At 39.0% G+C, this 13,444-nt stretch overlaps 1 protein-coding gene across 6 annotated transcripts; it reads right to left on the reverse strand.

The window, feature by feature from the left end:
- Positions 1–1,301: 1,301 nt before the first annotated feature.
- Positions 1,302–13,120, reverse strand: LOC119693424. 6 transcript variants are annotated; one of them, XM_048622261.1, is made up of 4 exons: positions 12,616–13,120; positions 5,123–5,278; positions 3,291–3,463; positions 1,302–1,834 (listed from the first exon to the last, which is right to left on the reverse strand). In XM_048622261.1, the coding sequence occupies exons 1-4, from the start codon at positions 13,079–13,081 to the stop codon at positions 1,511–1,513; spliced, it is 1,119 nt and encodes a 372-aa protein (XP_048478218.1). In that variant the 5' UTR covers positions 13,082–13,120; the 3' UTR covers positions 1,302–1,510. The 6 variants fall into 6 exon arrangements, 4 of the variants coding, with proteins under 4 accessions (XP_048478218.1, XP_048478219.1, XP_048478217.1 ...); XM_048622262.1 differs by lacking the exon at positions 3,291–3,463 and having other exon boundaries at positions 12,616–13,119; XM_048622260.1 differs by lacking the exon at positions 3,291–3,463 and having other exon boundaries at positions 1,302–2,304; positions 12,616–13,116.
- Positions 13,121–13,444: the final 324 nt, after the last annotated feature.

The raw sequence follows: 13,444 nt of genomic DNA on the forward strand, positions 1-13,444 counted from the left end.
TATTAATATTAATTTTTGCTTTACCTATTGTTTTACATGGTTCTTTAAATTCCGTTATTCCTTGTATATTTATTTATTTTATTTACGTCCACCTGTAATTCGTGGTGTAAAAATTCAGCCTTTATTATTGAGATACCTGCTCCGGTATCTATAAGAAAGTTAAGCAATTTTTGTTTTTGTTGTTAAGCAATGTTTAACTTCACCGGGTGATAATTCGACAGTATTTCTCCGCGTGAAACTACGCGATAGTTTTGGTTATTTTAAGGATTTTTCTGTTTTGGGGCATATTGCGCTTATTATTAAAACCCAAATTTTATTCTGTTCTTTGATGTCTAAAAGTTGCTGGATTATTCTGGTAATTGCGATTCATTACCTCTGGGTTGTTATAGTTTGTCCTATTATTATAAAGGAATCTTTTGGATGAGTTTCTCTTGGGTTATACTGCTTGTTGCAGCATCTACAATATGACATTTCATTTAAATGGAAAATTGGTCTATGATTTGGGTTTCTTCGGTTAATGTTAGGGTTAGATCGGTTTATTTGAGCGTTATTACGGCAAAAAGCTGCTGTATGTCCGTTTCTGTTACATATGTTGCAATATTTATGGCGATGATTTTCATTTCTGGTGGATTCCAGGAGTTAAAATTTTTCCTCTTCTAGGGCCTTATTCAAGGCTTTATTTAAATCTCTCGGTTCACGCGATCTAGGTACCTGTGGGTATAAGACGGTGGACGTCACTCTCGGAAGACACGCCCTTAGCCCTCCTACAACTATACTATACATACAACAGGATGGGACAGCTCTACTGTGCTCAGTGTGACAGGGTGTTCAAGACGAAGTTCGGACTTGCCAGCCACATAAGAGCACATTACAGAGTGTAGCAAGAGTCGCTGTTGTCGGATACGACGAAGAGGACATCATCATCATAAGTGGGTGCATAAATAATAAACTGTCTTGAACTTGAACTGTTGTTTCACTTACACGTTTTACATTGCGCAGCCGTAAAAAATATAAATTCGTTGTATTTAGTGCAGAAAACATTTAAAAAATTGTGTATACGAGTGCTTGGGGATATTAATTAATCATATATATATTGTTAGACGTACACTTATAGTGTTTCCTATGTGATAAATATTTATTTCATCGAAGGAAAAAACGTCTCCTATTGGTTCTAGCTATAAAGTTTTTATCTCGGTACTATTCAATATTGATATGTAGGCTTGTCCGTTGTCATTGATGGGGCCTAGGGTCCTGACTATGTAGATTGGATAAGCCCTAAGCTAATAAATGAGTGGACTGTATTTTATGGTATGAATAATTTAATGTCTGGTTTACAATGGTTGTATGACAAATATGTATGTATGAAAAGATCGTGCGTCCGAAAGGTAAGAGGGTAAGAGCAACCGAAGATGACGCATTTATAGGTGGTGCCGCCGCTCCCCGCGCTCCTCCTCTTGCACCGATGTTGCCAGCTTCAATAGCCGCAACAAGCTCCCCGCCGTTGAGGTATTCAACAGTCCAAGGGTAGAGGACAGATATTGTTGTAGGCCCGTTGAATTATGCCTCGTTTGGTCTCTATGTCTGCCACTCTGCTGACTCCGTCTTTGCCGGGATGTAGCTGGACGATTCGTCCCATGAGCCACATCAAGGGGGGTTGCGTCTTGTCCTTGACCAAGACAAGGGATCCGACTTGTAGGTGTCCCGTCGACGTGAGCCACTTCGTCTTCTGCTGGAGCAAGGTCACATACTCTGCGCAGTATCGCTTCCAGAAGTGCTGCCGCAGGAATTCGATGCGTTGGAAGCGGTCCAGGCGATGCACGTTGGAGTCCGACACCTGAGGATAAGGAACCGACGTGAGCGGTCGTCCAATGAGGAAGTGGGAGGGGGAAAGAAATGAAAGATCGGAAGGATCAGAAGATAGAGGTGTTAAGGGACGTGAATTTAAAATGGCCTCTATCTGATTCAGGCAAGTGATCATTTCTTCATAAGTGAGATGAGCTAGGGCAAGAACACGCCGCAAGTGGTGTTTGACCGATTTGACAGCCGCCTCCCAAATTCCGCCGAAATGGGGGCTATATGGAGGAATAAATTTAAAATCAATTTCGTCATGTGATAGAATGGTTGGAATGTCGCTAAGTGAGCTTCTAAAAAGATCTGAGAGCTCGTTAAAACCACCAATAAAGTTGGAACCGTGGTCCGAATAAATGGTCTGGGGCCTTCCCCGGCGAGCCATGAAGCGATTTAACGCAGCCAGGTATGCCTCCTTCGTGAGAGACGAGACGAGCTCGATGTGCACCGCCTTCACTGCAAGACAAATAAAAATGCATAGGTAAGATTTCGTCAGTCTTGCACCTCTTCCGCTACGATCGGCTATAAGCACTGGCCCAGCGTAATCCACCCCAGTATTTAAAAAGGGAAACTCTAATTTAGTTCTATGGCTTGGCAGATTACCCATAACTGGCTGTATTGTTTTAGGTTTCACTCTAAAACAACGTACACAAGTGCGAACTATTCGTTTAGCAAGGTTACGTCCCGAGAGTGGCCAGTAATTTTGCCTTATGCATGAAAGCATCAAAAGAGGACCTGCATGTAACAAGGTTATATGATGAAACTCAAATATAAGTTTGGTTAAAGGGTGTTTACTACACAAGAGTATAGGGTGCTTTAAATTATAACTGTAACAACTGTTGTCAAGACGACCTCCAACTCTGATCAGATTATTATCTGTATCATAAAAAGGGGAAAGGGAAATCAATCTATTTTTCTTGTTTAAAGTATTTCCCGATTTGAGAATATGATATTCGTCGGTGAACATTTCTTGTTGAGCGATTTGTAGCAAGGCGATTTTTGATGATTTTAATTCTGAAAAAGATAAGTTACCATATTTTTTATTACTATTTTTACAATTATAAATGAACCGCTGCACATATGCAAATATTCTTATTAATTTACTGTAATTATAAATTTTATTCATTAATGTATTTATTTCGTTAGTTAGGGGTTGAGGGAAATTCTGAGTTAGAATTATGTAAGAAAGTGGGCCCGCTCCACCATAACGCCGATGCACTGATTAAGTCAGCCTTCACCCCGCGAGAAACAAGATCCGCAGGATTCTGTTTAGAGGGAACGTAGCTCCATGTGTCTCCGGCAGTACTCTCCTGTATTTCGTTGACTCGGTTGCGAACGAAGCGCTCAAGACGAGAAGTGGCTGTGTTAAGCCAGCCCAGTACTATTGTCGAGTCCGACCAATAATAGCACTGATCGATCTTGACGGTGAGTGAATCAAGTACCTTTTTACAGAGTCTTGTGCCTAACAGGGCTCCGCAAAGCTCGAGTCGAGGGATGGTGGTGGGTTTGATGGGAGCCACCTTGTTTTTCGAGGTTAGAAGACAAACGTGCGCTGTACCATCATTTCTGATGGTCCTTATATAGACACATGAGCCATATGCCCGCTCGGAAGCATCTGAAAATGTATGGATTTCTGTTTTTATTATGTTATCTGAGAACGCCCAGCGAGGAATGTTAAATTGGTTTAAGTTATGTAAGGAGTTAATGATTTCGTGAAATAATGTTTTTATATGTTGTGGAACTTCCTGATCCCACTCATATTTGTTGATCCAAAGTTTTTGTATGAGAATTTTAGTTTCGACTGTACAAGGGCCTACTAAACCTAAGGGATCAAAAACTTGACTTATCAATGAAAGTATGGTCCGCTTAGTAATTTTATTACCAGCTTTTATGTTTATCTCAAAGTATAGGTTATCTGAATAAGAGTTCCAATATACACCTAAAGTTTTAGAAGGCGAATTATCGAGGTTAAGTGTGACATTAGGATCACCCTGTAATTCTGAAATTTGTTTGAGGATTTCAAAGTTATTTGATTGCCATTTACGTAGATTAAATTGCGCCGATTTTAATGTTTCAATGATGCCCTTACTAACCTCAACGACGGATTCTACTGAGTCCCCACCCCCTAAATAATCATCGACAAAAAAGTCATGCCTAATGGCCTCTTGTACGCGAGCATCACTGGTTGTCTCAGCGAGGGACACCAGACATTTCGTGGCTAGATAGGGCGCGGAGGCTGTTCCATAAGTCGCGGTGTTCAGGGTGTATGATTTTATGGGTTCGTTGGCATCGAATCTGAATAAAATCTGCTGCAAAGGGCGTTGAACGGGATTAAGCCATATAGCACGGTACATTTTTTCAATGTCCGCGGTCACTACAAATTTATGCTGCCGAAAACGTAAAATGATTGAAAAAAGATCATCCTGTACCGTAGGGCCAACACGCTGTATGTCGTTTAGGGACTTTCCTGAGCTTGAAGGCACGTTGGCTTCAAAAACCACGCGCAATTTCGTTGAGCTACTAGACTCGCGAATGACTCCGTGATGCGGAAGGAAATAATTAGTTTCATTAGGTACATAAGTATTATTCTTCTCAGTCATGTGTCCTAAGTCAAGATATTCTCGCAAAAATTCATGGTATCTATGTTTAAGATTAGGGTCTTTGTCTAATTTGCGTTCTAAAGATAAGAGACGACGCTTGGCTATTGTGTAAGAATTGCCTAAGACTTCAGGAGATTCCTTCAGCGGCATGGTAACAATAAACCTACCATCAACGTCACGACAAGTGTTATTTTTAAAATGTTCCTCGCATTTGTTTTCTTCAAAAGATAAGCAATGTTTAGAAGACACTGAATCAAGTTCCCAAAAACGCGTAAGACTGGGTTCAGTGCGTGATGTGTCGGTGAAATGGCAAAGATAAGATTGGCTATGGGGAATATTATTATTATAAACACACCCGGATAAGAGCCAGCCTAATTTAGAATTATGTAACTTAGGTTGACGTTTACCTAAGTCTATGGTTTTTGTACCTAATACGTCCCAAAAGAATTCAGCACCTACGAGAATATCTATGGCCGCAGGCTCATTGAAGGAAGGATCAGCCAGTAGTATTCCGGTAGGTATAGGTATGTTTGTTGTATCTATATAAGACGAGGGCAGACATTTAGTAATGTGGGGCAACACATGACAGCGCACGTTAGTCCTATAATCACCGGTGTAAGACTGTATAGCAAGGTCACAAGACTCTGTAGTGGAGGTCGCATGATTATTTATACCTGACACTGTGGAGCTCGCGTTATACCTCTTCAGATCAAGTTTCTCGCAGAGGGACTCGGTGACGAAATTAGAAGTGCTGCCGTTATCGAGGAGCAGCCGCGCTGTGTGCAGGCTCCCGTGCTTGTCTGCCACCTTCACGAGCGCTGTGGAAAGCAGTACAGAGCCATGGTTATTTAATGTACTTGGTGAAATGTCCGACGAAAGGGCTACATTGTTCGCTAAACCACTGGTTGTAGGTACTGAAGCAGATTTGTTGGTGTATGTGTTTTTGTTTACGTCTTTATGTAACAATGTGTTGTGTCTGTAGTTATACATTCTCATGGCTTAGTATCCATCCAAACATAAATAGCACATTCCATTCCCATGCTACAATGTAGTCATATAGTATTCAAGAGTGCTGACAAGCCAAGAGGATGTTATGACTAGCCACGGTGGCAACGGCGTCACCGCAGGCGATTCTTAGATTTAAGCTTAGCAAGTAGTTCAGTTCCTGTAGAGACTCCGTCGAGATTAAACGTAATTAATCAAAAATTCTGTGTTTTTAAAAACGGCCTTCCGCGACGCTCTAACTTAACTGGCGCAGCCTTCCGGATATTTTCATGCGCTTTTCTCGCGTATAGAGGACTATATTTTGTCTTTCCGCGGGGAAAATAGCGACGTTTTCGCGAGTGTGAAGAAGAACCAGAAAACAAATAAATTTGTTAAGTGCGTTGGGTACGTTTTTGAGACACATCATCAGCTGACAACTGGAGGATATGGCGAGCGGTGTGTGAGTAAACCTTTTCACTATCCTGTCTTGTCCCATCTATTCCTTTTTGCTGGTAAACCTAATCTGATAGTTATCTGATTTTCATTTAGAGTACAAAAATAGACTCTCTATGTAACTGGTAGTTATCTGATATCATTTAGAGTACAAAAATCGACTCTCTATGTAGTTAAGTTTATAGTTTTAGGTGAATTAGATTAATTATTGTGACAAAAATAGCACGGTAGTTATCTAATATCATTTAGAGTACAAAAATCGACTCTTTATGTAATTAAGTTTATAGTTTTATGAAAATTAGTTTAGTTATTGTGACAAAAATCGCACAAAAAGTAGGCTAGTAATTGTGACAAACATAGCACAAAATTAGATTAGAAATTGTGACAAAAATCGCACAAATTAGGATTAATTTAGTTAAGATAGTTAGATTAAATATAATAAAATGGCAACTGCCCAAGAAAACCATACAGAAGAGCAAATAAGAATTATCCCGAGAGATCTTTTGTGTTTGATACCTAAGTTCAATGGTGAACCGGGACACCTAAACCTATATATAAGAAAGTCTCAGTACATTTTGAGGAGTTTTTCCATTCAGGGAAATGCAGCTCAAAACCTGTATGTTTTTCATGCCATTACAAGCAGACTCGAGGGCAAAGCTGCGTCTTTGCTCAGCGAACGAGAAGATATAACAACTTGGGAACAACTGTGTGCATTGCTACTACAACATTTCGGTGACCCTAGATCCGAAGAATGCATCGCGATTACGTTAGAATCGTTAAAAATCAAACCTGGCGAATCGTATATAGATTTTTGTAGTAGAATTCAATTAACGAAGAGCGCATTACTGTCCAAGGTTAATTTAATTGTAGACGAAGGTGTAAAAGCTGCAAAGATGATCATTTATAATAATTCGGCATTAAATGTCTTCCTCTATAATCTACCCGAGGACATGATACGAATAGTTCGTTTAAAGGGATGTACATCCCTAGAGGCGGCTTTAAGCGTCGTCACTGAGGAAATTAATTTCCAATTTCAATACAACTCGAAAAATAATAAATCCACCAAATTAACTTCACCCCACTCAAATACACCTAATGTTGTTATTCCACAGCAAAACCCTGGATTTAAGTTTGGAATTAATAATAATAATAATAACCAACAATTCCGTGGTGGCCTAAACCAAAATGCAGGATTTAGACCACAACAAAATTTCAAATTTGGTATACCTAACCAACAGATAAATAACAATTTCAGACCCAATAACCCACAGCAAAACTTCCGTTTTGGAATTCCAAACCAACAAAATAACTTCAAGTTCGGCATACCGAACCAGCAGTGGCGTCCACCGATGCAACAGCAACTTAACGCGCAACACGGAAACCAAAATAAATTTAAATTCGGTATTCCACCTAACAACCAAAACAATAAACCAATAACCACTGACGTCTCCATGCGCACAGCTGCACCCCTTCGACAAAACATGTTACAAGAAAATAACGTCTTTTATTCCAACGAATTAGACGCGCAGGAAAATCACCTTTCCTCGGAAAATTACTGTTCACCGGAAAATTACTATTTACCGGAAAACGATGAACAATACGGCTATTACTCGGATTTTACACAATCAGATGACGTAATTTACGAACAAAATGATGAAAACCAGGATTTTCAGATAGAAGCCTCGGAAATAAATCAGAAATAATACATTTAAACTGCGATAGCATTTTAAAATTACCACACATAGTACTACCTGAAATAGGGGCTAGATTTATGATAGATACCGGCAGTACTAGGTCTTTCATAAGTCCAAAGCTTGTAGAAAAATATTTTACCGACTATAAATTTGAAGAACCCTTCGAAGTCATCAGTACGCATGCCCGTAGTACTCACAGTGAGGCTATATACATCCCTCTACTGAAAACTTTCAGGAGCACCCTACGACACAAATTCTTTATCTATGATGTAGACAAGAGATATGACGGCCTCATAGGTTCAGATTTGTTAAAACAGTTAGGCGCTACCATTAACATGGATCACCAAGTGCTACAGACGCGCGATACGTGTATACCTATTATATATACACCACCTCATGAGATATGTCTGGAACCGCGAACAGAGACACGCGTTAAAATACCTACCAACTTACAGAACGGTACAGCCATCGTAGACTTCCTTTGTTTCGGTGAAGGCGTTCGTATGCCTACAGCTTTAGTTACATGTGTTGATTCGTTTGCCCATACTGTAATCCAAAACACAACAGATAAAATTGTCCATTTAAAGTTTACCGAACCCATTAAAGTCACAAAATTTGAGTGCCTAGTCAGCTACACACCGATGGAAATTGACGAAGTAGCTCCTAGAGAAAAAGATAACATGCTAAAACAGAACTTATTGAAACGACGTTTAGAGCACACTAATAATGAAGGACGTCAAAACACAAACGCTGACGCGCTATCGAGAATTAAATTAAATGTACTGGATAAAGACAACATTTCAATGGATGTTAATTTAGATCAGGAAAATAGTATACCCATAATCGAATTATCATCAGACTCGGAAAAAACATTAAGCATACCAACAAATAGGCCTAGATCTCCATTTTCCATTCCATCACCCACTTCCAGCACAATTACAGGTAGCGAGGGTAAAGAGACAATTGCATCCGTTACAGCCCACTCAGCAGATGACATAGACACCGTAGGTATTCCCATTTTGAAAGAAGCCGTAGATACAAAACAAAACCAAATCCTTGTCTATTCCTGGAATAGGAACGAAATTTCAGTGAAAAACCTATCTAATAAAAAACAATCGATTTTGGAAGTACACTTACCGTTAGATGCACCAAACCTCATCAAAGAATTCCTGAAAACACATATTAAACCAAAAAAGAAATATTTCCTTTATTTCGACGAAAAACAACATCGCATCCAATTCACCCAAGCAGCAATATCATTATTCCAAAAAGATACGGTAAAATTATTCGAATGCACGGAAAGAGTAATTTACGTCGAAGACGAAAATGAACAACGTGAAATAGTTCTCAAATACCATCAAGGGAAAACTTGCCATCGGGGGATTAAAGAAACCATAACCCATCTCCGTTGTACGTATTTCTGGAATAACATGAATGAAACGGTAGCAAGCATCATTAATGCATGCGAAGCTTGTAAAAAATTAAAATACGACCGAAAACCGTTTAAACCCGAATTACAACTCACCCAAACTCAAAACCGACCTTTTGAGGAAATCTTTATCGACCTGTTTTCCATAGAAGGAAAATCATTTCTTACTATAATAGACGCCTTCAGCAAACTTGGTCAAGCATTTGAAATACCTAACAAATCCACACCTGAAGTAGTAAGAGCGCTTATTAAATACTTCTCTATATATGGAGTACCCGGAAAAATTAGTTCTGATCCTGGATCAGAGTTCAACAATGTACTTATGCGTGAGACCTTAGACTTTTACAAAATCCGTTTACACATAGGGACACCTCATAATCCGACCTCTATGGGTTTAATAGAGCGATTTCATTCAACCATCTTAGAAATATATCGCCTAGCCAAATACGAACACAAAATCACTGACGCAGCAACAGTAATGACGTATGCAGTGATGTCATACAACCAAACCATACACTCAACTACAGGTCTTACACCATTCGAGGTTGTTTTTGGACACACAGACGCTAATAGTACATTTAACGTGAAATTCGAACAACAGTATCACCAAAAACTAATAAGCGATCACGCGAAAAGGACTAAATACCTATATAAATACCTAACAGATCATATGATCAATAAAAAGGAGAAGATTATGCAGAAACGCGGCGGTGAGACCGACTTTAATATAGATTGCGGTGACACAGTCTTTGTTAAAGGGATAAATAACCGACGTAGTAAGGATAAACCCCGTTTTGAGAAAGTACGAGTGGCTGGAGACATCTCTAGAAACATCGTACCTGTTATCGCGAAAAGGGACCGCTTTAGCAAGGTACCTATTAAAGATGTCAAACGCCCTCCGCAGGTTTCTCCACCTGCTACTGGCCGTGGTCCTCACGACCCAGGCCCTTCGACTTCAGCGAGTCAATAATGGCGCTGGAATTCTGCCCGTCCGAAAAGGAGAAGCAGTTATTAGTTCCGATAAGTGGATAGTTTTTAAGGTATTAAATATAAGCTTATTATGTAGAGATTTAGAATTTAACGTAAATAGATACGCGAACTTGAATAATCATGTTCTTAGTTATTTTAAAGGAAAATTAGACGTAGGAATTGCGAATATAAAAACGCAAACAGATTACATAAAGGATACAACCATCGGAAAATTAAGACAAATTTCCCCATCTAAAAGAATAAAAAGAGGTATTTTGAACCCTCTTGGTTCACTCATTAAGATATTTACAGGAAATCTAGATAACGATGACGCCATTAGGTATGATAATTTAATCAGCGAAGCAAAATTACGCACGGAAAACGTTGCGAAAAAACTATCATTGGTTACCGAAATGGTGCAGTCCTTTGTTAATATTGCAAATAGTACACAGAACAATTTCATCCAATTAGATAAAGCAATTTGGGAACTTCGTAAACAAATTAATATAACTAAATCTGTACAAATACGTGAACAAATCATATCAGTGTATAATCTTTTCTTTCATAACTTTCAAACACTTTTTATCAGATTGGATGAGTTGGAAACAACCATAGCTTTTAGTAAATTAAGGACTCTACATCAGTCAATATTAGATTCAGATGAACTGTTACAAATACTGAAAAAGATAGAGGAAAATAATAAGTTAGTATACCCTGTAAACGAAGCAAATTTAGTAAAGATAGAACAAACAATAGAATTAAAATCCTATTTTAAGGAAAATCAGATAACCTTCATTTTAGAAATTCCATTAATTAAAAAAGATACATATACATATTATAAAATACTCCCCATTCCTACCACCAACGAATCCAACCAAACTACCCTTATAATTCCCAAATTCCCTTACCTTATTATGAAAGGGTTGAAAACTCAGTCACTCTCTCAGCCCTGCAAGAAGATCGACGAACAATACTATCTATGCAATGAAAACGAGATGTCTGCATTCATTGAGGACACATGTGTCATAGACTTGATGAAACGCACCCCTAACGCCACGTCATGCCGAACAACTTATGTAAAGCTGGAAAATACTAAATTAACCCCCATACAACTTAATCGCTGGATACTATATTCCAAGGACAACTCTGTACTTACCCAAGTCTGTAAGGACAAGGTTACACACCATAACATTCAAGGAACATACATACTCACTATGAATGAAAATTGTATAATTGAAATAGAAAAGTACAAACTGAAAAAGCGAACTCTACAATTTGAAAAAATCAAGTATTCTGACTTACCCTTACTCAGCTTACCAGAAATTCTACCCCTACAACCTGAAAAGGAAAGCTACCCCATCAACCTGGAGGAAATCGATCTTTCAGATATCCGTCTTATGTCATACCTATTGAAGAAAAGTGAAAGTGAAGTGATATGCAAAGTCAATGAAAGTGTTATCAATGTGAAAAGCATCAGTGTCGGAACAGTAATCATTTATGTAATCTTAATTTTAATCATTATTATTGTATTACTTTACCTTTACAGATATAAGAAGGATATTCGAAATCATCATTCGGAAAAATCCCCAAATGAGGATTTCGAACTTAAGGAGGGAGGAGTTATACATTCTCATGGCTTAGTATCCATCCAAACATAAATAGCACATTCCATTCCCATGCTACAATGTAGTCATATAGTATTCAAGAGTGCTGACAAGCCAAGAGGATGTTATGACTAGCCACGGTGGCAACGGCGTCACCGCAGGCGATTCTTAGATTTAAGCTTAGCAAGTAGTTCAGTTCCTGTAGAGACTCCGTCGAGATTAAACGTAATTAATCAAAAATTCTGTGTTTTTAAAAACGGCCTTCCGCGACGCTCTAACTTAACTCTGTACTTACAGTACTTACAATGTGTCAACGTACAAGCGTTTTCTACATGACCTAATCGTAAACAATTCATGCAAACACGACTTTCTTTTGCTTTTTTAATGCGTGAATCAATGTCCAAAGCTTTGAATGATGGGCAATTAAATAAGCCGTGAGATTGTGAGCACATTGGGCATGAATAGGCTCTAGTGTTATCAGTGGACACTAAAAAGTTTTTTGTTTTGAATGCGTCATTGTTATTATTAGGTTTGTTATTTTGTTTATATTTAAATGTATCAGTTAAGGTTTCTAAGAGATCCGCTCTGTTAATTAAGAATTTAATAAATTGCTGTAATGTGGGCGAAGAATCAAGATTGTTTCTATGTTCTTCCCATTGTCTGTAAGAGGACGAGTCTAGCTTTTTGGACATAAGAAAAACAATTAAACTGTCCCAATGATCGGTTGGTTCGCCTAAAGAGGCGAGGGCACGTAAGTTTTTGTTAGTTACGTCAACAATGTTACGTAATGCTGAGCTAGACTCCCTTTGAATGGGGTCCACAGAAAATAAGGCACTAAATGTGATTGTTGATAAGCAATCTCGGATTGTCGTACCTATCAGAAAGTAATTGCCAAGCAATAGAATAATTTTCAGAGGTTAGATCCAAGCTTTGAATGATCAAAGACGCGCTGCCTGTAAGTGCAGCACGTAAATAATGAAATTTATTTACGTTATTAATGCTGGTGTTGTCGTGTATAAGTGAAATATACGTATCTCTGAATGAAAGCCAGTGCTGATAATCGCCATCGAAGTGAGGAAGGTCAATTTTGGGCAGCCTGACGAAACCTCCTCCACGGCATTCCTCGGCAGCGTCGCTCGTCCCGTCTCCCCCGGGAGCCCCGGCCGCCGGGTAGCGCGCCGCCGCCGCGAGCAGCCCGTGAGCCACGGACAGCAGGCGGAACAACTTGGACTCGAACTGATCGCGGTCCGCATAAGCCTCGTCCACGTTGTCCGACAGCAACTCGATTTCACACTGTAATTTATCAAAATCACTTTGTAGCAACTCGATTTTCTTCATACGTATCCCTAACTCCGTTTTTAGAAGCTCACTTAGCCCATCACAACCATCTAAGCGACTCAAAAAGGTTTCAAACTGCGTGAGTTGGGCCTTACACGAACCACGTTTTTTAATTAGAAGCTTTAATTCACTATTATCAATTTTGTCACTGTTATTAGCCATTATTAGATTATATTATGTTATAAGTTGTAATTAAGCAAGGCGATAAATACGTACTTCAATGAATGTAGCTAAAATACGACTAATGTATAGTTAAGGTTATGCGAAGCACATTGACGGCCAAGGTCAGCCGGCGGACAATAGAAAGAATGCGGCTACTGATAAGCAACGCACGATTTTATGAATGGGTGAATTTTATGAGTTTATTGCCTCTGAAACAGCTGAAATGCGTAATAGAAGTAGCTATAGCTATTTATGAATGAAGTAAATCACACTATAAAGAGATCGCAATGCCCGATCCGATTAGCGCTAAATTAAATCACTGGAATTATGCAGGATTTGGAAAGCAAGATGAGATAAGGAAAG

Source organism: Plutella xylostella, chromosome 7 (genome assembly GCF_932276165.1).
Source record: "Plutella xylostella chromosome 7, ilPluXylo3.1, whole genome shotgun sequence".
Lineage (NCBI taxonomy): Eukaryota > Metazoa > Arthropoda > Insecta > Lepidoptera > Plutellidae > Plutella > Plutella xylostella.

Bases quoted from the DNA above. Each gene is read 5' to 3' on its own strand.
- LOC119693424 (XM_048622260.1), bottom strand. From the start codon at position 13,081: ATGGCTAATAACAGTGACAAAATTGATAATAGTGAATTAAAGCTTCTA. The intron at 5,279-12,615 runs ATACGTATATTT...ATGGCTCTGTAC, and splicing joins GCACTGGCTTTCATTCAGAG to TGCTTTCCACAGCGCTCGTG. The intron at 2,305-5,122 runs GTATAAATAATC...TTTGTCTTGCAG, and splicing joins CGCGAGCTCCACAGTGTCAG to TGAAGGCGGTGCACATCGAG.